The following is a 27,368-nucleotide window of genomic DNA, read 5'->3' on the forward strand; positions in this document are numbered from 1 at the left end:
TCCACATGCAGTGACAGTCACACAAACAGACATCTCTACTCAGTATATCTGACTGAATCCAGACAATTAAACAGTTTGTAGCAGCACTTTTGGGGTTTGGGTTCTTTTCCATGTAATTACCCTTTGGATGGAAATCTAGTCCCCCTTTCACTCCCAATAACCATTTTATAATTTATGACCATTATAAAAAGGAATAGCCAGTGTAGTAACCCAGAAATATCTTTATTTTCTGTATAGCCGCAGCTCTGTTTTGCAACAGAAATGCTGTCGGTGTGTGAAAGCACAACACAAGCCCCATGTTTTCTTACAGTAACACAGTTACACTTCTGTTTCGCTTATGCAGTACTAAAGCATGCAGTGTAAAACATGCCTAATATTCCATATACCTAATACATACATAATCAACAAATTTACCAAATGTGCAGAAATGTAAATGTGAATATTATCAGTATTTTCTTACTAAAGGAATAAGGCAGAGGGAGTGAAGAACACTGCACAAAGTGTAAAACAGGCGCTGGGCGATGCCGGCAAAGCCCAAGCAGCTGCAGAAAAGGCCATTCAGAAAGCTAGGAAAGACATTGGCTTAACTCAGAACCGGCTGGCACAGGTAAAGCTGCTAGCATTTAAGATTTTTTTCAATTGATCAGTTTGACCACAAGAGCTCTTGCAAGCATTCTGTTTCTAAAGATCCAATCAGAGACCACAGCCTACGAGAGAGATCTCAGTGATGCTATGGACAGGCTAGGAGACCTTGTACACCAAATAGAGGCATTAAAATTCAAACGTGCCAATAACAGCCTGGATGCAGCACGGGCAGAAGAGACCGCCACCATGGCCCGCGACAAAGCCAATGAAGCTAAAGAGGTGGGTGAGCGGAGCACGTTGCCTGTGCTTTGTTTGTCACACTTTAGTAACTTTTTTGTCTGTTTTAGATTCTGGACGGCGAGCTGTCCGATAAGTATCGTACTGTTCAGGGTCTAATGGAGAATAAGGCAAAGACAATGCAGGACGCCAAACAGAAAGCAGAGCGCCTGAGAGATGAAGCAAAGGAGTTACTTAAGGATGCCCAGGATAAACTACAAAGACTGGCAGGTGAGTGTATGGGAGACACAAAGACAACTGCCTATTCTTGGTGGAAGTCTATTCTTTCTGTTCAGCTGGCCTTTATTTCTACTTAAATGTTATGTTAATTTATATGTACTGTACATGTATGCTGCACGATTATAACGAAAATCATAATTGATCATTATTTTGCGTCAGCTACACATCCAAAGCAAGCTGAAATTGTTCCTGAATTGCTTTATTGTGTAAAATAAAACAATTGTTTTAATTTTTTTTTTTTTTTTTTTTTACATTTTTTTATAAATTATACACAGAAATTGTGCAACACAACAATACTAGATTACTAAATTGTCATTTTTAATATGCTAATAGACTAATTTAAACAGATTTTCTGATTGTCTATTGCATTCATGCACGCAACGGACCAAAACAATTTTTAATAAAAAATATTGACATTGCAGGAATAGTTCTAAATTTAATAATTGACACTTTTCAATTAGTTAATTGTAGCAGCTGTAATTGTAATCTCTGTTATTTTTTTATTAATTGTGCAGCCTTATATACAAGTTATATTGTTAGCATTTCAGTTTGAGTTAAGTTGTTGAAAAATTTACATTTCAGAATATCTTAGTATTTGGAATGTCCCCATTTTTACTTTAATAACAGCATTCATTCGAGCTGGCATGAGCACAACAAAACCTGATGACCCATGTTATTCCAACATGATTTGAGATAAATCCACAAAATAAGTATTTTTTATTCATTTGACATCATAACTTTTCCTAAAGCTTTACCTAAAACCTCAATTATGAAACCTTTTCTTCCTAAAACATTCTGTCTGCTTCAAGGTTTAAATTTAAATGCAAATTTTAAATTGCTGATTTTTTTTATGTGGACTTTTTAAAGGGATAGTTCACCCCAAAATGGAAATTCTCTTATCATTTACTCACCCTCATGCCATTTCAAAAGTGAATGATTTCCTTTCTTCTGTAGAACACAAACAAAAATTTTTAGAAGAATATTTCAGCTCTGTATGTCCATAGAATGCAAGTGAATTTTGGCCAGAAACTTGAAGGTCCAAAAACCATATAAAGGCAACATAATAGTAATCCATGTGACCCCAGTGGTTAAATCCATATCTTGGGAAGTGATATGATAGGTGTGGGTGAGAAACAGATCGATATTTAAATCCTTTTTTACTATAAATCTCCACTTTCACTTTCACATTCTTCTGTTGTTTTTGGCAATTCACATTCTTTGTGAATATCGCCACTTACTGGGCAGGGAGGAGAATTTATAATAAAAAATATTGATCTGTTTCTCACCCACACCTATCACATCGCTTCTGAAGATATGGATTTAACCACTGGAATTGTGTGAATTACTTTTATGCTGCCTTTATGTGCTTTTTGGACCTTCAGATTTCTGGCCACAATTCACTTGCATTGAAAGGACCTAACGAGCTGGGATATTCTTCTACAAATCTTAATTTGTGTTCAGCAGAAGTAAGAAAGCCATACACATCTGAGATGGCATGAGGGTGAGTAAATAATAAGAGAATTTTCATTTTTGGGTGAACTATCCCTTTAATCCCACTTTATATTTCTGAGACTTATCTGACAAGTAACCAAAAAACTTGCATAAATTGCCTTCTTGTGGTAACAAATAATATTGATCTTGAATGTTTTTCTAAGATGGTGGTTGTTGTGATACTGTATTTCCTTATAAAACTTACCTGGTTTTGTTGTGTGTCCATAGAGCTTGAGAAAGACTATGAGGAAAACCAGAGGGTATTGGAAGGCAAAGCAAGGCAGCTAGATGGCCTGGAAGATAAAATGAAGGGAATCCTGAATGCCATCAATAAGCAGATTCAGATCTACAACACATGCCAATAGTCTGTCACAGGAAGGAATCCTATCAGCTGAACTTCTGCTGCTGTCCCTCAAACTTCAGCAATGTCTGAAAGCAACAAAATTACAAGAGGATGACACATGGCCACCAGACAATATTTTTGGAAAAATGTTTTAATGAAGGGCTACTCTTATAAGAACAATAGATTAACCTATTTTAATTTCCAAATAGAGCAATAAATTGCAGATATTGACATTGTGCATTGTATGGCAGAGCAGTATTTCACTTTCTTGTCAATAATTGAAATTTGCTTGTAAATTACTGTGTACACTGATGAAGATCCTTTGCGATAAGTTTGCTTGAAAGTAAAAGACACTGAATCAAATCATTTTACAGAAGTTAAAGTGTATAGAATTCTGCTTGCCCTTCCTTTTAAATAAAGTATTGACAGATATTTAACTAACACTCAACTTTCTTATGAGGAAACAATTTACATGCATTGTCTTGGTCTTGGAAGATTTGTGTTTCTATAATTATCATAATATTTGTCAAATACTAAGAAAAATGAAGGGGTGACCAGCTGTTTATATATACATAATGTCATATATACATAATGGATCAATGTGTATCATGTACATATGTTCTTTACAAGATTAAAACAACAACAATATTTAAAATAATAATAATAATAATACATCTGTGTTATTTTTACTCATTTGTTTGCCAAATCTCTGTAAAACTTTGTTTAATATAAAGGCTTTTACATTAACCCTAAAAGATGTGCCATGAGGAAGGAGGAAGGGAGAGCACATGTCTCTCATCTACAAACTATGAATGAAAAAAAGGACAGGGAGAAAACCATCTCTTTGAAAAGGTAAAATCCTCTCTTTCAGGAGTATTGGATCTGATTAAAAAAGAATAAATAAATAAAATATAATGCATTTCAATTAATTACATAGGGGGGTTGAAAAAATAAAATAAAACTCAAATAAAACGGTTTTGTGAGCATAATTTGCTAAATAATATCTGGGTAAGAATGGTTAAAGTGATAGTTCACTCAAAAATGAAAATACTCTCATCATTTACTCAGCCTCATGCCTTCCCAGATGTGAAAGGCTTTCTTCTGCAGAACACAAACAAAGATTTTTAGTAGAATATCTCAGCTCTGTTGGTCCATACAATGTGAATGGTGACCAGAACTTTGAAGCTCCAAAAAGCTTATAAAGGCAGCATAAAAGTAATACACACGACTCCAGTGGTTTAATCCATATCTTCAGAAGCGAAGTGAGATTTGTGGTTTAGAAACAGATCAATGTTTAAATCCTTTTTACTATAAATCTCCACTTTCACTTTCACATCTAAAAGTCACATGTGGCGCCTCCGGAGTCTTATGGATTACTTTTATGCTGCATTTATATGCTTTTTGGACTTTCAGATATCTGACCACCATTCACTTGCATTGAAAGAACCAACAGAGCTAAAATATTCTTCTAAAAATCTTGTTTGTGTTCAGAAGACAAAAAAAAAAATAAATAAAAAAAAAAAATCACATCTGGGATGACACGAGGGTTAGTTATATAGTTATATAGAAAACATTGGTTATCAGGCTGCATTTTGTGCATTAGCACTAATAAACCATGATGACTTAGTTGAGCACTTTTTTCTTGCACTGTAGCGATTCCATAAACAAAGACTGCATTGTTTGTGTCGTTTATTAAATGGCAACGAATAATGTGACAATTCAAATATATTTAAGGCGTTTACATTAAACCTCTTTACAAGAAAAGTCTTCAGCGCACAGGGATTGCGCGCCCAGAAATGGACTGTGTGTGTGTATGTTTGTGTCTGAGGCAGGTTGGCTTGATCTCAGTCTCTTCCCGGTTTGTTTTTGTTCTCCAACAAAGTGCGAGTCATTGAGCAGGAGAGTCCGGCTCATCAAGTGGAGGAAGGGCAACGTCTTTGCGCCTTTGTTCCGATTCGCAACAGCTCGATTTTTGTTTTAACACTGCAGGATGGGTCCTGGTTAGGAATACTGTGGAAATAAGGAAACATTAAGATTTTGGGGGAGAGCTGATGCGGCTCAGGGGCGATCGGCGGCCCGCTGCCGTGTCTGAAGCCTGGGGCTGAGTTAAGTCGCAGTCGCTGCGGCTCCGCTACGGAGAAGGACACGACGTCGTAGACTCCTCATAACAGAGCAGCATCAAAGCAACGTAAGCTCTCATGAAACAATCGTCGTCATGTCTAGACCTCATATAATGCCTCTGTTTGATTACAAATGTAAATACTGTTGACAGCGCCGCACCACCCGACCTTGCGGCATAGCCAAGCGCGTGATTAGCTCGCGCTTGCGGGAGCCGGTCGAAGAGCGAGAGGCCTCGAGCTGCACTCTTCTCACTGGAACAGACTCTTAGCTCGCCCTTCACTTAAAACGGCTAAACCGACTTCCCTACGACTAGCAAACGATGTAAAGAAATGACAACCCTCTAACTAACGATATATGGCACTAGTAGAACGTATATTAACGTTAAGGGTCAGTTTGAGGTTGAAATGCTAGTTAGTGTAAGGAAAGACTTTGGTGTGATATCGAGTCAGACAGGCTAAGCTAGCGGGAGCATTACAGTTTTATAAGCGGTTTGAGTTTCCATGGCTGCAGTCTTCTCATACGACAACTGAATTAGAGAACAAAAGGTGGAAATTATCGTAGATACTGTTTATTTATTTTTTTATTCACAATATAATTTGATATAGAAAATGTTTCTGTTCTTGCCTATAGCTTCGTTTTAAATAATAACAGCCTACTGTGTCATTACAGTATCGGTATTGATGGCCAGACAATTCATATTTTTTCATAAACAGCCAGAGGTTGTTTTACAATACACTGGGTGTGTTGGAATCAACATGGTTTGTTAAATATCCCGAAGTGTCTTTAAGCGATGTAGACACATGTCGAAGGGAATCCTCTTGTATTATGCTAACCCATAGATGCATTTGTTTACTCCCTTTTTGTTGTGATTTTACTGGTGTTAACTGTGATTCTAAGTTCTCATTTAACCCCAATATATCTTTACTTCATATCTTCCTTTTATTTGCCACTCTAATGGTAGAAAAAGTGTTAATTCTTGTAATGGATGAATTTATTGTGAATCATCTAGAGTTAACTGTTCATTTTACATTACATTAATTACTGTCCTCTTGTTCACAGTCTCTCTGATTCTCTTCTGGGAGTGCCCTCACGTGCAACGCCGCCAAGATAGCTGGACCGGGCAGGAAACGGCACAGCTCAGATCCAGACCCCTGTGGAAGTGGCTCCGGGAGCGAGGTGGGCGACGGCCAACTCGTTAGTGGCAAGTGGCTGAAGATGGCCAGCAGCAGTACAGGTCCCAGTGAATCGGGCCGAAGACGAGGTCAGAGAGGACCTGACGACACGGCCAGCACAAGCAAAAAGAAGCAGAAGGATAGAGTCAATCAGGAGAGCAAGGAGGCCAAGCGGATGACCTCAGTTACCAACACAGAGACTAGGAAAGGTGCTGTGTGATCTTAGTTTGTAAACACTCATAAAAGTAATCATTTGATCTCATATGAGGCCTTGAATGCAATTTTTTTTATGGCCTTTGAAGTCTAGTTTGGCTTTTCACTCCACATGCCATGCTTATTCTTAATAGTCAAACTATCCAGACCTAGACAGAAATTTGATTCAAATGCTTTGTGGAAGAGAAAGAAAAAGTATAGGTTGTGCTGAATTTGTTGCCGCAGTGATATCTATTATCAGGTACAGATAGAAACAAATAGACCAGACAGTGATGGTGATAGTGGTGCAGTGTCCTTTTTGACCATTTGTTTCAGACCAGTGACTTGGGGTTAAAATCATTAAGGTATATAGTCTATGTCCTATTTTCATGTGCGCTGCTGGGCTGGTTTCCAATCAACTACACAGTGTAGGAAACGGGGAACTGGAAAGTTGACAGAAAACTGTATGTGAGACAAACAGACTTGCAGTACGAATGAGACGTGTGATTGGTCTGCTCTGTTATTCAGTATTTATATAGTCATGGCACAAAGTTTGTAGGTGTAGATTTAGCCTTTGGCAAGTCTATGAAATGAATGCTCTTTGAAAGTGGATGATGGTTTTAGCTGGTATGTGGTGAATCCAGTGTAATTGAGCCTAACATTTCTGGTTTCTGGTAATCATAAATAAACTTTGGTAATCACCTTTAATCTATGAAGAAACCAAAGAAGAGTTAATGAAACTAAAACTAAAGCAGTAGAAAGGGGTTTTTTTTTTACACTGGCTTTATCTCAAAACTATATACATCTGTACCCACAATGTCTTTGGGTCTGGATTCTTTCTCCGTTCCTTCAGAGCTGCGAATATTCGTAGAATTTAAGATAAAAATGCACATTCGAAAGTGTATATGAGCATTCGAATTTTGGATGTGTGCTAAGCACTGATAATTACTTACATTCTTGGGCTTAAACAGATGCATGCAACGAAGCAGAATGCGGATGTCTCGACACGTTTTAAATGTTGAATTTACTTTTAAATTACACAGCGTCTAAAACATATGGTACAGCTGAATTATTGAAGCTCAAGTCCACGGTAGTATTATGGCATTGATATGTGCAAAAGTGAACATAGAATTGTATATTGAAGAGTTTCTTTTCTCAGTTTACTTTTTTACGTAATATTTGAAAATATCAGCTTGCTAAATCTTTTGACTTTATCATTTTACACACATTTGTTAACAGCCAGATTTGTTCTGTGCTATAAACAATCACTACAACATGGTGCTGATTGGTTTACAGTGCCTTGAAAAAGTACTCGGCCTCCAGAGAGTATTTCAAAAAAAAATTTCAAATTCCAAATTTTGAATATATTAAAGTATGACGTTTTTCCCCCAGCTGGTACATATTATTGTATTTTTAAAAAATGTCCAAAACCTCTTAAAGGAATAGTTCACCCAAAAAATAAAAATTTGCTGATAATTTACTCACCCTCAGTCTATCCAAGATGTATCTGAGTTTCTTTCTTCATCAAAATCAGAATGAGCTTTATTGCCAAGTATGCTTACACATACAAGGAATTTGTCTTGGTGACAGTATCTTCCAGTGTACACCAATACAAAAACAATACAAAAACAGCAGCAAGACATAGATAATAATAAAAAATAGTTATACACATATGTACATACACACACAGACACATACATACATACATACACACATACACATATGTAGTGCAATCTAATACAGTCTGTTATGTATAGTGCAAATACAAATCTGTTATGTACAGTGCAAATGTTTCTTTTTTTTTTTTTTTTTTTTTCTGTCCCAGAGGATTGAAATGGCATAAGAGTCTGGATGTGTTGGATAAATATAAGAAAGACTAAACTGTATTGCACATAGTTATTGCTCAATGGGGCAGTTTAACTGTTCATGAGATGGATAGCCTGAGGGAAGAAACTGTTCCTGTGCCTGATGGTTCTGGTGCTCAGAGCTCTGAAGCGTCGGCCAGAAGGCAACAGTTCAAAAAGGTAATGGGCAGGGTGAGTGGGGTCCAGAGTGATTTTTCCAGCCTTTTTCCTCACTCTGAAAGTGTATAGTTCTTGAAGGGGGGGGCAGGAGGCAACCAACAATCCTCTCAGCAGTCCGAACTGTCCTTTGTAGTCTTCTGATGTCTGATTTCGTAGCTGAACCAAACCAGACAGTTATTGAAGTGCAGAGTCCTCTGCTGAGACTGCTGAGTAGAACTGTATCAGCAGCACCTGTGGCAGGTTGAATTCCTCAACTGGCAAAGGAAGTACAACCTCTGCTTGGTCTTTTTCACAATGGAGTCAATGTGTATCTCCCACTTCAGGTCCTGTGAGTTGGTAGTGCCCAGGAATCTGAATGACTCCACTGCTGCCACAGTGCTGTTTAGAATGGTGAGGGGGGTCAGTGTTGGGGTGTTCCTCCTAAAGTCCACAATCATCTCCACCGTTTTGAGCGTGTTCAGCTCAAGGTTGTTTTGACTGCACCTCCCTTCTGTATGCAGACTCATTGTCATCTCGGATGAGGCCGATGACAGTGGTGTCATATGCAAACTTCAGGAGCTTGACAGAGGTGTCCTTGGCGATGCAGTCATTGGAGTAGAGGGAGAAAAGTAGTGGGGAGAGCACACATCTCTGGGGGGCACCAGTGCTGATTGTACAGGTGCTGGAAGTGAGTTTTCCCTGTCTCACAAGCTGCTGCCTGTCCGTCAGAAAGCTGGTAATCCACTGACAGATAGACATGGGAACAGAGAGTTGGTGTAGTTTAGTCCAGAGAATAGCTGGGATGATGGTGTTGAAAGCTGAACTGAAGTCCACAAAAAGGATCCTTGCATATGTCCCTGGTCTGTCCAGATGTTGCAGGATATGATGCAATCCCATGTTGACTGCATCATCCGCAGACCTGTTTGCTCGATAAGCAAATTGAAGGAGATCTAGAAAGGGTCCAGTGATGTTCTTCAGGTGGGCCAACACCAGTCTCTCAAATGATTTCATGACCACAGACGTCAGGGCGACAGGTCTGTAGTCATTAAGTCCTGTGATTTTTGGCTTCTTTAGGACAGGAATAATGATTGAGCATTTGAAGCAGCATGGGACTTCACACTGCTCCAGTGATCTATTGAAGATCTGTGTGAAGATGGGGGCCAGCTGGTTAGCACAGGATCGAAGACACGCTGATGAGACGCCATCTGGTCCTGAAGCTTTCCTCGTCTTTTGTTTCCGAAAGACACGGCTCACATCATCTTCACAGATCTCAAGTGCAGGTTGAGTAGCAGGAGGGGGGTTGCAGGAGGTGTTTGTGTGAAGTGAAGATCAGAGTGGGTGTTGGGTGTGAGATTGGGCCTTTCAAATCTGCAGTAGAACACATTCAGGTCGTCAGCCAATTGCTGGTTCCCTACAGGGTTGGGGGTAGGAATCCTGTAATTTGTGAGTTGTTTCATGCCACTCCACACTGATGCAGGGTTGTTAGCTGAAAACGTGTTTTTCAGCTTCTCAGAGTATCTTCTTTTAGCCACTCTGATTTCCTTGTTCAGTGTGTTCCTGGCCTGATTGTACAAGACTTCATCCCCACCCCTGAAAGCATCCTCTTTGGCCTGACGAAGCTGCCTGAGTTCTGCTGTAAACCACGGTTTGTCATTGTTGAACTTTAAATAAGTCCTAGTTGGAATGCACATATCCTCACAGAAACTGATATATGATGTAACAGTATCTGTGAGCTTGTCCAGATCTGTGGCTGCAGCCTCAAAAACACTCCAATCCGTGCAGTCGAAGCACATTTCAGGCCTCCTCCTTTAAACAATGCAAGTAAATGTACTCCATTTTTTGACGGTCCAAAATGCATATTTAGAGTGCATCAAAATTATCCACATGACTCCAGTCGACAAATAAAGTTCTTCTGAACCCAAACGATTGATTATTTTTAGAAACAAAACAATACTTATATAGTTTTTAACTACAAATGTAGGGTGAAGGATACAAGGTCATCTATGGCAGTCCATCATACAGAAGTGGAAGAATATGGAACTACAGCCACTCGGCCTAATGTCCTTTCTACACCAGACGTGGGTGTTGCGTAAAAAGCAATAGAACCCCATTATAATCAGTGATGCTGTCTACACTGGAAGCGTCCATTGCGGCACGTCTGTCGTGCCGACAGTAAACGGGTGTCCCGTTCCATTTTGTGCTGCACGTGCTGGCGCTACTACTGCCAACATCACAAATAAACGGATTAGAACGTTTGTGTCGACGCGTCCAGTGTAGACAGCCTCAAGCCGTTGCGGCGTGTCAGCTAAATTTAGTCAGCGAGTAAGAATGGTTCTTGTCAGAGAGGCTACTGCAAACCAACCATCACTCTGACTGAGCTACAGAAGTCACTGGCTGCGACTGAAAATAATGTCCATGGCTCAACAATCTCAAAACTATTGCAAAAAAAGTGGCTGTATGGGAGAGTGGCTGGGAAAAAGCCATTGCTGAAAAAAAGCACATGCTTGCCTGAAAAATCATTGCAATACGTCACTTGGAAGATACATCAAAGTTGTGGCAGAAGGTCTTATGGTCTGTTAAGACTAAAGTGGAACTTTTTGGCTTAAATACTAAATGGTATATGTGGCGCAAAGCCAACAATGCACATCATTCACATAACACCATCCTTGCAGTTAAACACGCTGGTAGTAGCATCATGTTATAGGGATGCTTTTCAGCAGCAGGGACTGACAATCTAGTGAAGATTGATGGGGTAATTAATGCCACAGAATAACACAGAGATTTTGGATAAGAACCTACTCCACTCTGCCAGAAAGTGTAAAATTAAGAGGACATTTGTGTTTCAGCAGGACAATGACCCAAAGCACAAAGCCAGAGCAACACTGGAGTGGCTTAAAATGAAGAAAATTAAAGTCTTTGAGTGGCCCAGTCAGAGTCCTGACCTCAACCCTTTTGGATGTCTGTGGAGAGACCTTAAAGTTGCTGTCCATCGCTGATCCCCAAATAACTTGATACAGCTTGGGCACTTTTGCAAGGATGAATGGGCTAATATTGCTCCATCATTTTATGGAAAGTTGATAGAGACTTAACCCCAAAAGACTGATGGCTTTAATAGCTGCAAAAGCTAGTTCAACCAAGAATTACAGTAGGGGGATGAATAATTCTTGACATTTCGGTTATTGCCTTTTGCAGAGTTCAGTGATTCACAAAAAAAAAGAAAAAAACTATATTACTCAATCTCAGGTTGTGCAAATCATTTGTGTGAAATAATGGTTAGGGGAGGAGTACTTTTTCAAGGCACTGTATATCAAGGAGCTCTAAAATACTATATATACTGAAGCCAAAACATTATGACCACCTGCCTAATATGCTGTTGGTCATCCGCGTGCCGCCAAAACAGCGCCAACCCGCCGTGACATGGACTCTACAAGACCCCTGAAGGTGTCCTGTGGTATCTGGCACCAAGACATTAGCAGCAGATCCTTCAAGTCCTGTAAGTTGCGAGGTGGAGCCACCATGGATGTTGGTGCAGCACATCCCACAGATGCTCAATCAGATTGAGATCTGGGAAATTTGGAGGCCAGGGCAACACCTAGAACTCTTCATCATGTTCCTCAAACCATACCCGAACAATGTGTTTAGTGTGGTAGGGTGTATTATCCTGCCGAAAGAGGCCACTGCCATCAGGGAATACCATTGCCATGAAGGGGTGTACCTCGTCTGCAACAATGTTTAGGTGGGTGGTACATTTCAAATTGACACCCACATGAATGGCTAGACCCAGGGTTTCCTAGCAGAACATTGCCCAGAGCATCACACTCCCTCCACCGGCTTGTCGTCTTCCCACAGTGCATCCTGGTGCCATCACTTCCCCAGGTAAATGGCGCACACGTACACGGCCGTCCATGGGATGTAAAAGAAAACTGGACTCTTCGGACCAGGCAAGCTTCTTCCACCGCTCCAAGGTCCAGTTCCGATGCTCGCATGCCCATTGTAGGCGCTTTTGACTGTGGATAGGGGTAATCATGGACACTCTGACCGGTCTGAGGCTTCGTAGCTCCATACACAGCAGGATGCGATGCACTGTGTTGACACATTCCTCCCATAACCATCATTTGTATTTTTCTTTTCTTTTTCATTTTTTTTTTTTTTCTTTTTCACCCAATTTGGAATGCCCAATTCCCAGTGCACTTTTTTAAGTCCTCATGGTCGCGTAGTGATTCGCCTCAATCCGGGTGGCGGAGGATGAATCCCAGTTGCCTCCACGTCTGAGAACATCAACCCGCGCATCTTATCACGTGGCTTGTTGAGCGCGTTGCCACGGAGACATAGCGCGTGTGGAGGCTTCACGCCATCCACCGCGGCATCCGCGCCCAACTCACCACGCGCCCCACCGAGAACGAACCACATTATAGTGACCACGAGGAGGTTACCCCATGTGACTCTACCCTCCCTGGCAACCGGGCCAATTTGGTTGCATAGAAGACCTGGCTGGAGTCACTCAGCACGCCCTGGGATTCTAACTAGCGAACTCCAGGGGTGGTAGCCAGCGTTTTTTACCACTGAGCTACCAAGGCCACCCCCCGTAACCATCATTAAAATTTTCTGTGACTTGTGCCACAGTAGACTTTCTGTCAGATCGAACCAGACGGGATAGCCTTTGTTGCCCTCGTGCATCTTGTGCACTCAACACCCTGTTGCCGGTTTGTGGTTTGTCCCTGCTCTCACCACTGTCAGTAGGTACTCACAACTGCTGAACAGGAGCACCCCACAAGCCTTGGAGTTTCAGAGATTCTCTGACCCAGTCGTCTGGCCATAACAATTTGGCCCTTGTCAAATTCACTCAGGTCTATACTCCTGCCCATTTCTCCTGCATTCAACATGTTGACCACGAGTACTGATTATTGTAAAAGAAGATGTTAGTCACTTTCTTTGTATCTTTTATTCCAATACAATGAAAGTGAATGATGACGTAGACTGTCAATCCCTAACCTTCTGCCTGACATGTCCTTTTGTGTTTCAGAGAAAAAGAAACTTTTATATGGCTTTGAAAACATGAGGTTGTGTAAATGACAGAACTTTCATTTTTGGGTAAACTGTCACTTAAAGATCAATTGAACCCTTTTTAAAATGGTAATTTTAAAAAACATACATCTACATTTTCTGGTGATGTTTTTTATTTAGAATGACTAATGCTTGTTGACAGTCATGACCAGGCTGGCAAGTGAACATGAATGTTTTGTCTATGTGTGCTAACCTGCGACTCGGGCTGTGCCCGGTCTTCTGCATGTGTTTTGCCTCTGCAATGCTGTGCTGAGTGCTAAACTGTTGTAATCTAATCCTGTGAGTCTCTGTTTCACTGAAGAAGGGCTTTGTCAAGGTCAGTATAGTGGCTCTGCCCAGTACACACATGGGAAGACTTCACTCAGCCTATCAGGACCACTCTGCAATCTACAGACCTTACAGAATGCACCTCACATTTCCACACGCCACAGGCCATCATACACTTTCTTCCATTAGGCTGAATGTTCACCTCAGTCACTTAACTTTTTTTGTATGGAAAAAAATGCAATTAAAGTGACTGAGGCTAACATTCTGCATAGCATCTCCTTTTGTGTTCCATGGAGGACAGAAAGTCAAGGGTTTGGAACAACCTGAGAATATAGAATATACATTTTTGCATTAACTATCCCTTTAATTTATTCAGTGCCCTTATTGCCCTCTCTACATGGATCCGATATGGGCAAGCTGTTGTCTTCCTCTTTCATTCTCCTCTTTAAATGTGTTGAGTTTCTTCTCAGTGAGCTTAGAGACGGTCTGTGTCGGAAGGTAGGATGAAAAGATGTGGCGTAATCTCACTCTGTAGTGTTAGTGTTGGTTCCTGTCATGCAAAGGAGGCTGGCAATGCAGAGATTACATCACATGGAATTGGAGCACAGCTGTGGGGTGTGGTACACAAAAAGCCAGGCTTCTTTTTGACCTTTCAGATGTGCGTGTTAGAGTGAGAGGGTTAAGTGACGGGACAAACTGTCACTTGACTCTGAAGCCTGATCCTTCTAGATAAACATGCTCTCGGCTCTTTCTCGCTCTTTCCTGCTCTCTCTCTCTCTCTCTCTGACCTGTTCACTAACACGCACATAAATACATCTATGCCATACCCAGTAACAGAGCAGCTAGCACTGTCATGCGTTTGTTTGAAATATAGGGAGTTTCTGCCATGTCTGGCTGTAAGGTTGAGTAGTGTTACCATGAAATCAGGTAATGTTCTTTTATTTCTTGAAAGTGCGTTTCTTTGTTTTTGGTCCACAGGGGTTTGTAATGCACAAAAACTTGCATAGCTTTTGTATTAGTTTACATAAATCCTTATGTGTTTCCTTATCTTGCTGCTTGTGACACTTCAACATCAATATATTTAATAGTGAATATATTTACCTTGTGACATTTAGGGGTGTAATGGTATGATATTTTCACGGTATGATTACCATCACAAAAATTACCACAGTGTTACGGTATCATGGGATTGAGGTGCATTGATGATATTATTAGCAGTTTAATATTTGGTTATGAAATGTCTGATAAACACATAGAGAAATATTTGTTATAACCAATTCTTGAACTTTATTTTGGATTTCTTCAATGTTAATCCTTTAACTTTAGATCTTGAACATCAGGACACTCTCTTATTCCGACAAGGTAAAAAAAATAATAATAATAATCTCAAACAGGTAAAACAATAAAAACAGTAGTCAGATGATTATAACGAAAAAAAATATTTTATTATTTTATGATTTATGAAATTGAATTGTAATCATTTGTAATGATAATTGCCCAGGCTAACACTTAAAATATGCATTTGCATGCATTCAGTAATTTGTTTCATTTGTGATTGTTTAATTCTAAACAATACCTACTGAAAATATATTATTCATTTGCAGTTTATTTATTGCCATTTTATCCAATACTGTGTACAGTTGGCATATCATAATGTTGAATGAGTGCTTAACAGTTTGCTGCATTTGTGAATGTGACAGAAAGCATAAACATAACTTTAGCCTATCTAGTCTTACATATCACGTAAATCTACATTGAATCAGATGTTTTTATGAAACAGAGGCTATCATTTATTATACTGTATTTCCACTTTACATCATCTCAGCAATTCTGTGGAATGGTGCTCATGGAGAAGCTGCTTAAGGTTTGAGGTGTTTCTTGCCTGAGCCAGTCCTTTTTGCAACAAACTTTACAGACTAGGTAGCCATCAACATTGATGGTGCCTTGTGGGTCTTTAACATACCCAAAGTAATCCCAAAAAGGTTCAGGCTCAGACATGTTTGTATGTTGCGCTCTGCTCGTGCTGCACTTCTGATGTGCTCGTGATGTGCTGTGCTCGCATCACCTGCATGTCACCTCCCCTTTTTCTCCCCAATTTGGCATGCCCAATTCCCAATGCGCTCTAGGTCCTCGTGATGGCGTAGTGACTTGCCTCAATCCGGGTAGCGGTGGAGAAATCTCAGTTGCCTCCGCGTCTGAGACCGTCACTCTGCGCATCTTATCACGTGGCTTGTTGAGCTTGCTCACCACAACACCCCACCAAGAGCGAGAACCATATTATAGTGACCACGAGGAGGTTAACCCAACATGACTCTACCCACCCTAGCAATCGGGCCAATTGGTTGTTTAGGAAGCCTGACTGGAGTCACTCAGCATGCTCTGGATTCGAACTTGCGACTCCAGGTGTGGTAGTCAGTGTCTTTACTTGCTGAGCTACCCAGGACCCCTGCATGTCACATTTAAAATTGAATGACAGTCGAATGTAACATGAAGACGACGCAATTTAAATATTTATTTTATCTCGCTTATGTGATGCTGTAAATGTCGCAGATTCTATCTTAATTAAACAGATTTGGATTTTAGAAAAGTTCTGAAAAATCTGTCGTTATATTCGTGCAATAACGTCAATGAGAAGATTTCAATGGTATGATAACCGTCCGTTTTAAAACTGAGGTATATTGTGAAATATTGAAACCGTTACATCCCTAGTGACGATATTATTAGTGATCGAACAATTTTATTTATTTATTTTTTTTTTAATCATAGATGCTGATATGTTGTGTGCTCGTCACTTTGATTGTATTGGTATAAAGACAGATTCAGCCTACATGTATGTTCATTTGTCTGTGTAGATTTGTTTCTGGACTGGAAACAGAGTGCATATGAGGTGATCGTCAGGCTGAACTGTGGAGATGCTGGGGTGCAGAGAGTAGAGGACATTGATTCTGCCTTTTCTGATACAGCCTGCCATATTCGCTTGCCAGGTAAAGAGCGTGTGTGCGTATATTTTTCTATATTAAATCTCCATCTTTTGTGGTCTGTGTTCATCATCCTTTTGTAGTTTGCTCTGCTTGTCTTTAATGTCAGAGTTTATAATGTATATATATACTATGACCTTTGTGTGTTTTCTCAGATGGCCGTGAATGGAGCTGTCACCTCCATGAGGAGATTGAGGCCTCCTGCAGTAAACTGCTTTATAAGGAGAAAGCAAATGTTCTGCAGCTGGTCATGCACAAGAAGATCCCCCTCAACACCTGGCCCATCCTTGCGGTAAGAAATGCTGTTGATTCTGCTCTCATGATGATGACTTTAACAGGCACTATCAAAATCTGCCATTGTCCATCTTCTTTTCATCCATTCAAACAAGCTTATATCAGGCTTCCCACAGTCATGGAAAACCTGGAAATGAACAAAATCCTAAAATGTCATGGTAGTTACTACAGTGACTAAGTTGTTCTAGTTCTGCTTGGCTAGAAATTGCTCTTGGTGAACAGAATTGCCATAAAATGATGATTAAAATCCTTGTCCTGGAATCAGGAATGTCAAAAGGTGTTGGAACCCTGTTATACTGTGTAATTATACTTTTGTGCTCATGTATTTCTCCCTGGTCATTGATCCCTCAACTAAGCTATATTTATGTGTGTTTCCCCTAAACAGAACAAGAAAGAAACTGAACCAGTCAACATTCTTAAAGAGAATGGCAGTAACCACCACCAGTCAACCACAGGGCAGTCCAAAAAATCTGCCGAAACCATTGAAACGCAGAAAACTTCCGCACTGAACTCTGCGGAGCAGAAACGAAGTAAACCCGACCGAGGGTTGAAGCGAGTAATGAAAGGAAAACAGATTGAGAACACTGACAGCGCAGGTGTAAAAGCAGCTGAGCAGAAATCAGGTGATAAAGCAGACCTGAACAATGAGCCCAGTGCAAAGCGCACCACACGGCCCTCCAAAAACACAAAGGAGGCCTCTCAAGCCCCTATTTCGGCAAGAGAGCCTGAAACCAAACTAGCAGTTAATGGAAAGCCACATGCATCAGCCATTAGCAGCACTGTATCTTCATCTAACAAAGCTAAAGACAACAGAGCTCAGCTACAGTGCAAAGATCAAGCATGCCAGTCATCGCTGAAAGAAAAAGGGGTGGACAGGAGGCCAAAAAGCCATGCTCAGGTGAGACTTCACACCTCTCAAAGAAATATTTTATAGTTTAATAGTATAATGATTTACCCTCATTATTGTGATTTACTCTCATATTGTTCTTAACACACATGATATTCTTCATTCTGTGTAGCGTAAAAAGATTTGTTTAGTAGAATGTTCATGCTGCTCTTTACCATACAACAAAAGCATATGGAGAATTGGGGCTTTCGAGATCCAAAAAGGATTACAAAAGCACCATAAAATAAGTCCAAGTGACTCTATATTCCAAGTCTTTGGGAGCCATACAATAGTTTTGTGTGTGGAACAGATCTAAATTTAAGCTGCTTATAACTCAAATCTTTCCTTTACGGATTAGCTCTGAAATGTCATTTACACTTCTGTGTAGACACACAATACTCGATGTCTTTTGGTGTCAATTATGTCAAATTGGGCCCTGATTTACTTAAGGTTTGCATGTATAAAAACACGCGCAAACATGATAGCACACGCAAAAAGGTCCAAACTGTTCTAAAATAGTCTTTTGAGGTTTGCATCTTTCAGATGCGCAAAATAGCAAGTCTTGGCAATTTTGCCATGTTTCCCCAAAATGAATGTGCAGCATGGAGGTGTGCCTCCAAATGGGCAAAATTAAGGCCAGTGTCGATGCAAATGTATAAAATTACACCCGCAAAGTTTTTATCAAGCCCGTAAGTTATTTCAGAAATGGAAACTTTGAGAGCAAATTAATATGAATAAAAAGGCAGGTTAATCTGATTCGTGCTGTGCATCATGCTGTCATTGTGGCAAAACAGAGACTTTGAGTATGGAGAATACATAAGCTGTGTCTCGTTTGGAAGGCTGCATGCTAGGTAGGACGCATCCTTTGAAGGCTGCAGTATACCGAGTGTCCTCCTTTAAACAAGCCTCGTTTAAACGAGACGGCCTTTGTAGGACAAACGGAAACGGAACATAACATGGTTGTTATGACAGCACCCACTCTTTAACAAGTGCCAGCGCTTTGAGTGAGAAGGGAACAATGTCCCCTTAGGAGGGATTGTATGAGGTACATTTTAGGAGTGTTATAATGATGTAAAGAGAAAAGAAAATAGATTTTACAGGTGTACTTTCACTGTTCATTCACCTCTGCTGGATCTGATGGCGTATTTCAGCGGCTTCTCCCTCCTCTGCACTGGTGAACTGCAGTGAACGCCACTGGGCGGTTCGGCAGAAAAAAGAGAGTATATTTTTCTAAAAGAGTATATTTCTCTAAAAGAGCGGCACACACGGAACGTCTTTTTAAAGACGCATCTTTTTAAAGATGCCTTTCCGTTTGTGTGTTATTCCTGGTTGCGGTCGTTACCTCTCAACTTCTGACGGTCACGATCGCTGTCTTTCGTGTCTGGGCGCAACCCACACGAAGACAGTGTTCGTGGATGGATCATGTACTCACTGCGAGAACATGACCATGGCAACGTTGCGGTCGTGGCTTGCTTTCGTAAGAAAGCCACCCCAGCGGCTCCCCGCCTCGGTCCTTCTACCTACGGGTATGAGGCCAGCGCGGCTAGCACTGGGGGCCATTTGGGGACCCCAATGGGACCACCTCTGCCGGGTATCCCCCCACGGACCTCCCATTCCCCAGCACTCTCGTCTGCCCCGATCGGGCTTCCGGATGAGTCCGCCGGCTCGTCTCACGGCGAGTTCGACCTCTTGTTCGGAGCCCGCGAAGCTGATGAGCTCTCGAGCGCAGCATCGGAGAGCGGGCTCGTCCAGTCGGACGCAGAAGCCTCAGCTGGGCTCCCCCCCGGGTACAGTTGCCCAGTCACAGGCTGTCTGGAAATGACAGACATGCTTTCCCGGGCAGCCGCGAGCATTGGGCTAGAGTGGCTCCCCTGAACCCTCGTGGTTCGATTATTGGTTCCTGGGCTCGTGGCGCCGCTCAAAGCAACCACGCCCCGCTCCAGTCCCTTTTTTCCTGGAAGTGCATGAGGAGCTGACAAGATCATGGGAGGCACCTTTTACTGCCCGGTCCCGATCTGTCAGCTCCCCCGCCCTCACTACCCTCGATGGTGGGGCGGCCAGGGGCTATTCGGCGATTCCCCCGGTGGATAAGGCCTATGCCCGCAGAGCACGTGCTAACACGTTAGTTGCGCTCGGCGACTGACCTCGCTCTCCAGGCGACAGAGGTCACCGTGCGGTCTCTCAGGCGGGCGATGTCCACCTTAGTGGTCCAGGAGCGCCATCTTTGGCTCAACCTGGTCGAGATGGGTGAGGCCGACAAGGCACAGTTCCTTGCTGCCCCCATTTCCCAGGTTGGCCTATTCGGCAACATCGAGGACTTTGCCCAGCGGTTCTCAACAGTGAAGCAGCAGACGGAGGCTATCTGGCACATCCTGCCCCAGAGCGGCTCAAGATCCCGCACCCCGCCTGCTCATCGCCAAGGGCGTCCCCCTGTGGTGACTGCACCGGCTCCACTGCAGCCCGGCCCCGGCGTGGAGCCCACCGCAGGAAGCAGATGCCACCCGTCTCACGGCCGGCCGCCAAGAACCCACAGAAGGCTTCGAAGCGCCCCTGAGATGGGCGACCCAGAGACGATGAAACCCACCTTAGAGCTGGTAAGCAGACCACTCCATCCCCCGGTGGAGGGCCGGGAGGAGAATCTTTTGTTGCTTTATCATTTAATTTCGCTGCATGCCCAAGTGGCTGCGGTACCCAACAGTTCAGCAAAAGAGCGGTTTCCTCGTTCCCTGGGTCACATACCCGGTGCGCACGGCCGTCATCTCAACCACCGTCCACCCTTTCATCCTTGCAGGTTTGGCACTCCAGCGGTGGTCTCCCCGCCCTGCGTGCCCAGCTGTGGCACAGGACAGGCCTCTTCCTCCCCCATCCCAGGCTGTTCCGGGGGTGGTCACAAGGAGCCAGGTAAGTGCTTCGATTTTACACAGACTCCCATTCAAGATGCTGAAGCAAAAACACATTCTGGCGAGCGTCCGGCATCAAGATTGGTTTGTGGCGGTAGACCTGAAGGACGCGTACTTCCACGTCTCGATTCTACCTCGACACAGACCCTTCCTGCAGTTTGCATTCGAGGGTTGGGCGTATCAGTACAAGGTCCTCCCTTTTGGCCTGTCCTTGTCCCCTCATGTCTTCACGAAGGTCGCAGAGGCAGCTCTTGACCCGTTAAGGGAAATGGGCATTCACATTCTCAACTATCTAGACGATTGGCTTATCCTAGCTCACTCTCGGGATATGTTGTGTGCACACAGGGACCTGGTGCTCTCGCACCTCAGCCAACTAGGGCTTCGGGTCAACTGGGAAAAGAGCAAGCTCCTCCCGGTTCAGAGCATCTCTTTTCTCGGTCTCTTTTCTCATTTACGACACGCCTCACAAACGAGCGCACTCAGTCGGTGCTGACCTATTTGAAGGCGTTCAAACAGAAAATAGCGGTTCCACTGAAACTCTTTCAGAGGCTCCTGGGGCATATGGCATACTCAGCGGTGGCCAATCCGCTCGGGTTGATGCATATGAGACCGCTTCGGCACTGGCTTCAGACTCGAGTACCGAGATGGGCATGACGCAGCGAGACACATCGCGTGGCCATCACGCCGATCTGTTACCGCCTCTTCAGCCCTTGGACCGACCTCACGTTTCTACGGGCAGGCGTTCCCCTAGAGCAGGTCTCCAGGTGCGTCGTGGTTACGACAGATGCCTCCAAAACGGGCTGGGGCACTGTTTGTAACGGGCACGCAGCCGCCGGCTTATGGACGGGCCCGCGGCTTCGTTGGCACATCAACTGCCTCGAGTTGCTGGCAATTCTGCTTGCCCTGTGGAGGTTCCAGCCGTTGATCCAGGGCAAGCACGTGTTAGTTCGGACAGACAACATGGCAACGGTAGCATATGTCAACAGTCAAGGCAGTCTACGCTTCCGTTGTATGTCACAACTTTCCCGCCGTCTCCTCCTCTGGAGTCAGCAGCACCTCAAGTCGCTGCGAGCCACTCACATCCCGGGTGACCTCAACACTGCAGCGGACGTGCTGTCACGGCAGGTTACCCTCAGGGGAGAGTGGAGACTCCACCCTCAGGTGGTCCAGCTGATCTGGAGTCGATTCGAACAGGCACAGGTAGACCTGTTCGCCTCCCAAGAATCCTCCCACTGCCCGCTCTGGTACGCTCTGACCGAGGCACCTCTCGGTATAGACGCGCTGGCACACAGCTGGCCCCCTGGACTACGCAAATATGCGTTTCCCCCAGTGAGCCTACTTGCACGGACCCTGTGCAAGGTCAGGGAGGACGAGGAGCAGGTCGTCCTGGTAGCACCCTATTGGCCCACCCAGACGTGGTTCTCGGACCTCACGCTCCTCGTGACAGCCCCCCCCCCGGCAAATTCCCCTTAGGAAAGACCTTCTTTCTCAGGGACGGGGCACCATCTGGCATCCATGACCAGACCTCTGGAATCTCCATGTCTGGCCCCTGGACGGGATGCGGAAGACTTAAGCGGTCTACCAAGCGGTCGACACAATCACTCAGGCTAGAGCACCCCAAACCCCCCCCCCCCGACTAGACCTGGTGGCCCCAGTTGATTAATCCCCCTTTTCTTGGGGAGTGGAAAAAAAGGGGATAAGAGACCATGACTGGGCTAGCCCGTCTCTATATTTTGGGTAGTCGACTTTAGACACTCATAACAGTGTTGGGGGAGGTTACGTGTCAGCCTGGTGCGCTGGCTACGAGGCACACAGTGGTCTGCCCGTCACACACCGCCAGTTCACGTAACAGTTCAGCCAGTTGCGGTGTTTTTTATAGGGACCCCTAGTGTCACTACATCGACACAACGTCTAGTGAGTGACAGATAGGGAATGTCCTGGTTACTTGCGTAACCTCCGTTCCCTGATGGAGGGAACGAGACTTTGTGCCCCTCCTGCCACAATGCTGAACTACCCGCTGAAATGGCCGGGACCTTGTCTCGGCTCTTCAGCACAAAAGCGGTCTCAGCTCCTTTTATACACGTATGTCTGGGGGAGTGGTATGCAAATACCACTCGGCAATTTTCATTGGCCTTTTATCAAAGATCAGAGGTTTCTCGGGCTCCCATGAGTAACCCCTAGTGTCACAACATCGACACAACGTCTCATTCCCTCCATCAGGAAACAGAGGTTACGCAAGTAACCAGGACGTTTTTCTTAGTAAATCACCTGCAAGACGCCCACGCAATTTGATCGATTGCTGATTAGTACCCGTTATTTGGAACCTTAGTAAATTAGGGCCTTGATGTGATGTGTTCTTATGTGCCAAGTTCGAATGTGCACATGAGATCACTATGTACATACGGAAAGGTGCTAAAGAATTTTTATTTTGTGGTGAACTATTCCTTTAATGAACAATATACACTGCCTGGCCCAAAAAAAAAAAAAAAAAAAAAAGTCTCTGTTTGGATTTAAATAAGCAGATACTTAAAGGAATAGTTCACCCAAAAATTAAAATTTGCTGATAATTTACTCACCCTCAGGCCATCCAAGATGTATCTGAGTTTCTTTCTTTATCAATACAGAATTTAAGATATTTAGGATTTCATTTCAGGCCGCCTCCTCTAAACAATGCAAGTGAATGTCCTCCATTTTTTGACAGTCCAAAATGCATATTTAGGGTGCATCAAAATAATCCACATGACTCCAGTTGACAAATAAATTTCTTCTGAACCCAAAGGATTGATTATTTTGAGAAACAAAACAATACTGAGATACTTTTTAACTACAAATGTTCGCTTCAGTACATCTTTGTGATGTTCGCTCATGAGAGGAATGACGTAAGCTTGTTGGTAAGATCACGTGTCACGTGGAGGAGGCAGGAACCGTGTCATTGTTTACAAGAGAAACTTGCACAGACCACAGATCAAGCATCGTTCATGAACCAAAACAGTCCAAAAAATGTCAAAACAATATAAAATTAAAAATAATTTCCAAATAATAATAATAAAAACATTACTGCAGTAAATAACCACCCTTTATTTCGGAGCAATGCTGTTGCGTTATCTACTTGTGCTTGTTCTTTAGCAGAAATATATAGGCTTTATGACTGTCAGGAATTCAAGCCACACAGGTTGTAGTTAGTGAAACCAAGTGCGAGAGCATTTACTAATATTCACAGGATATACAGGGTTTACACAGTGAGTTCAATGGTACAGGTGATATTACACAGAAGAGAAGCTTCACAAACTTATTTATGCAGGCAGTGATGAGCGAGTGAATTGAGTGCAGGTGTGGTGAATTAGAAATCATGCGATGAGGAGCGGAGCGCTGAGGGAGGTGCAGAGCCCGAGGGAGGCATGACAATGACAAAGTTTTCATACATACCTGTGTTCGCTCCTCATCCAACAGCACGGTGAAGCTGTGCTTCATTCACTGTGAAGCCGATTAATTCAGATATCGACCCTTTGTTTCTTTCGATGGTCTGAAATGCTCAGGGGTGAAATGTTCACTGCACACCCTCCAGTATTTGAGAGAATGTAGAGGTGTACTATATCCAGGTTCAGTGCGATAAGCCAGAGCTTCAGTTGCTCATGATCATGTATTGGCAATCGCTGAAAAGTTTATATTTTTCCCGGCGTGCATTTTCTTTGGGGTTTCTGAAGGTTGAAGCATCCAGGATACACACTAGGGATGTAACAGTATGAAATTTTCATGGTATGAAAACCATCACAAAAAATACCTCGGTATTATGGTGCTTATCTTATAAACCTTTAATTTTAGGTTTGGCACATGTCTGATAAACACACAGAAATTTCTTTAGTTATAACAAGTTCTTTAACTTTTTATTTTTTATTTCTTTGGAATACTTTCTTAATCACATGACAAACATAAGATAATCATAAAACAAGTTTAAAAAAGTAAAAAAATAAAATAAATGTTTGCAATAAGTCAAATGGTTTTTAATATAATTGAAAAATGTCAAATATATGTCAAATCAGGTTCATACTCTATCATGTCAGGGTAGGTTGTGATGCAAAAAAGTAAGCATGTTTATGTTATCTGTGCTGAGGCGGAAGCGTTGTTTTAAGCATAAACCTTGTTGAATTTTGATAAATTACCCTGAAAACACAACATTATATTATATTGTGTAAATATATTGTGTAAATGAAATAAAGTTCAGATATCTTGAGAAAAATATTTTTTGCAGTGTAATGAATGGATGTAATTTTAAAAAGTTTATGAAATCAAATTGAGCCAAACAAGATACATTTGTGACCTGCTACAACAAAATGAGACATAATGATTTTTATTTTATTTAAAAAAAATTTAAATCATGAAATTCACAAAATAAATGTTATTTTGACAGTCTTTGCCATGACCACCAATCACTGTTTTTGCCTCAAGATCGAGCAGCATCACTGAGCAACACTCGCGGCCCACGGGTGTATCATTGTATGTACATTATTACAAGTAGCACAAAATGGAAAATATCAGAGATTTTAAAAGATACAGTATACATTACTAAAATGTTTAATCTGCATGCCAAATCTGTGTTTCAACCACAGGGAGACGGCTTGTCATCTAACACGCGACATTTACCTCATCTAATTCCCATAGTTCATTATTTGACTAGAACAATAAATTCGAGAGGAGTATATTGCCAAAATGTTAAATATAATATTACATTTGTGCATTAATATGTATATGTGAATTATATATTTTTTCTTAATCTGTTATTGATGGCTGAGACTTTTTTCGTTCATTCAGAATGCATTTTGGGGTCAAAATGACCTAAAATGATGGATCAGGTCACATTTGAAGGTAATATATTAATGTTTTACCACAGTAAATTTGACTTTCTGTGGGTTTTATTATTTTGCAAATACATCATTGCCTTAGTCTTTTAAAATGTTACAGATAAGCGCATAGAAAGCAGAAGCACTAATGCAACAAATGTTTATAAACCAATTCCAAATAATGGGTAACTAGTCTTGTAAACATGTATTGCATCTGCTTATGTATTCTATGAAAGGGGATCTATATTTTTTAATTGATTACAAGACAATTTAATTTAATTGATTTTTCGCTTACATCCACCCGGGTACGGCTCGGGACCCATCTTTATGATGGTAGCCCGTGAATGAACAGTGGCACGCTCCTTCCCTCCGTAGTGCTAGGGTCGTCTCCTTGGGCAAGAGAGAACAACCCTGAAGTCCCCCTTGCAAGGGTTACAGCAAAAAGTTTTTTCCATCACTCTTGTATAGACCTGGAGTAAAATAGATCCTTATTATCCCATTTCTGTTATAAGAAGGAAAAGGACGACTCGTTTGCCATGAGTTGTGGCCCGTGTCGGTGGAGGAAGAGATGCTGGTCCCTGAGAAATGTGGTTTGCTGCGGCTTCCACTATTTCAACACGGTACTTTGGCTCCTACTTCACCTAGGTGGGAGGTTGGAATGGCTCGATCCAATCAATCGGCTGGTCAAGACATGCCCTGGGAATACTCTGTGATAGCTGAACATCAAATACAGTGCATCTGGAAAGTATTCACAGCGCTTCACTTTTTCCACATTTTGTTATGTTACAGCCTTATTCCAAAATGGATTAAATTCATTATTTTCCTCAAAATTCTATAAACAATACCCCATAATGACAACGTGAAAGAAGTTTGTTTGAAATCTTTGCAAATTTATTAAAAATAAAAACGAAAAACAAATCACGTGTACATAAGTATTCACAGCCTTTGCTCAATACTTTGTTGAAACACCTTTGGCACCAATTACAGCCTCAAGTCTTTTTTGAGTATGATGCTACAAGCTTGGCATACCTATTTTTGGGCAGTTTCTCCCATTCTTCTTTGCAGGACCTCTCAAGCTCCATCAGGTTGGATGGGGAGCGTTGGTGCACAGTTATTTTCAGATCTCACCAGAGATGTTCAATCGGGTTCAAGTCTGGGCTCTGGCTGGGCCACTTAAGGACATTCACAGAGTTGTCCCGGAGCCACTCCTTTGTTATCTTGGCTGTATGCTTAGGGTCGTTGTCCTGTTGGAAGATGAACCTTCGCCCCAGTCTAAGGTCCAGAGCGCTCAGGAGCAGGTTTTAATCAAGGATGTCTCTGTACATTGCTGCATTCATCTTTCCCTCGATCCTGACTAGTCTCCCAGTTCCTGCCGCTGAAAAACATCCCCACAGCATGATGCTGCCACCACCATGCTTCACTGTAGGGATGGTATTGGCCAGGTAATGAGTGGTGCCTGGTTTCCGCCAGACATGACGCTTGCCATTCAGGCCAAAGAGTTCAATCTTTGTTTCTCATGGTCAGAGTCCTTCAGGTGCCTTTTGGCAAACTCTAGGCGGGCTGTCATGTGCCTTTTACTGAGGAGTGGCTTCCGTCTGGCCACTCTACCATACAGGCTTGATTGGTGGAGTGCTGCAGAGATGGTTGTTCTTCTGGAAGGTTCTCCTCTCTCCACAGAGAAATGCTGGAGCTCTGTCAGAGTGACCATCAGGTTCTTG

General features: G+C 42.5%; 2 protein-coding genes across 6 annotated transcripts in view; both read left to right on the forward strand.

Moving 5' to 3' along the window:
• lamb2 (laminin, beta 2 (laminin S)) overlaps window positions 1–3,624 on the forward strand; it is a 70,943-nt gene extending 67,319 nt beyond the window's left edge. Inside the window, exons 31-34 of the mRNA XM_051661357.1 lie at window positions 466–607; window positions 688–864; window positions 933–1,092; window positions 2,821–3,624. Of these exons, the coding sequence (XP_051517317.1) occupies window positions 466–607; window positions 688–864; window positions 933–1,092; window positions 2,821–2,957 (616 nt within the window). The 3' untranslated portion in view covers window positions 2,958–3,624. The remainder of the gene's footprint in view (window positions 1–465; window positions 608–687; window positions 865–932; window positions 1,093–2,820) is intronic.
• A 1,155-nt stretch (window positions 3,625–4,779) lies between these two features.
• Window positions 4,780–27,368, forward strand: part of LOC127419939 (ubiquitin carboxyl-terminal hydrolase 19-like) — a 50,686-nt gene continuing 28,097 nt past the window's right edge. For 2 of the 5 annotated variants that reach the window (XM_051661772.1, XM_051661773.1), the window contains exons 1-5: window positions 4,780–5,123; window positions 6,116–6,437; window positions 16,607–16,738; window positions 16,888–17,024; window positions 17,412–17,924. In XM_051661772.1, coding sequence (XP_051517732.1) covers window positions 6,272–6,437; window positions 16,607–16,738; window positions 16,888–17,024; window positions 17,412–17,924 — 948 coding nt within the window. In that variant the 5' untranslated portion in view covers window positions 4,780–5,123; window positions 6,116–6,271. Of the gene's footprint in view, window positions 5,124–6,115; window positions 6,438–14,656; window positions 14,682–16,606; window positions 16,739–16,887; window positions 17,025–17,411; window positions 17,925–27,368 lie in introns of those variants that run through there. The other 3 variants (XM_051661774.1, XM_051661776.1, XM_051661775.1) reach the window with 2 other exon arrangements.

Source organism: Myxocyprinus asiaticus, chromosome 29 (genome assembly GCF_019703515.2).
Source record: "Myxocyprinus asiaticus isolate MX2 ecotype Aquarium Trade chromosome 29, UBuf_Myxa_2, whole genome shotgun sequence".
NCBI classification, from domain to species: domain Eukaryota; kingdom Metazoa; phylum Chordata; class Actinopteri; order Cypriniformes; family Catostomidae; genus Myxocyprinus; species Myxocyprinus asiaticus.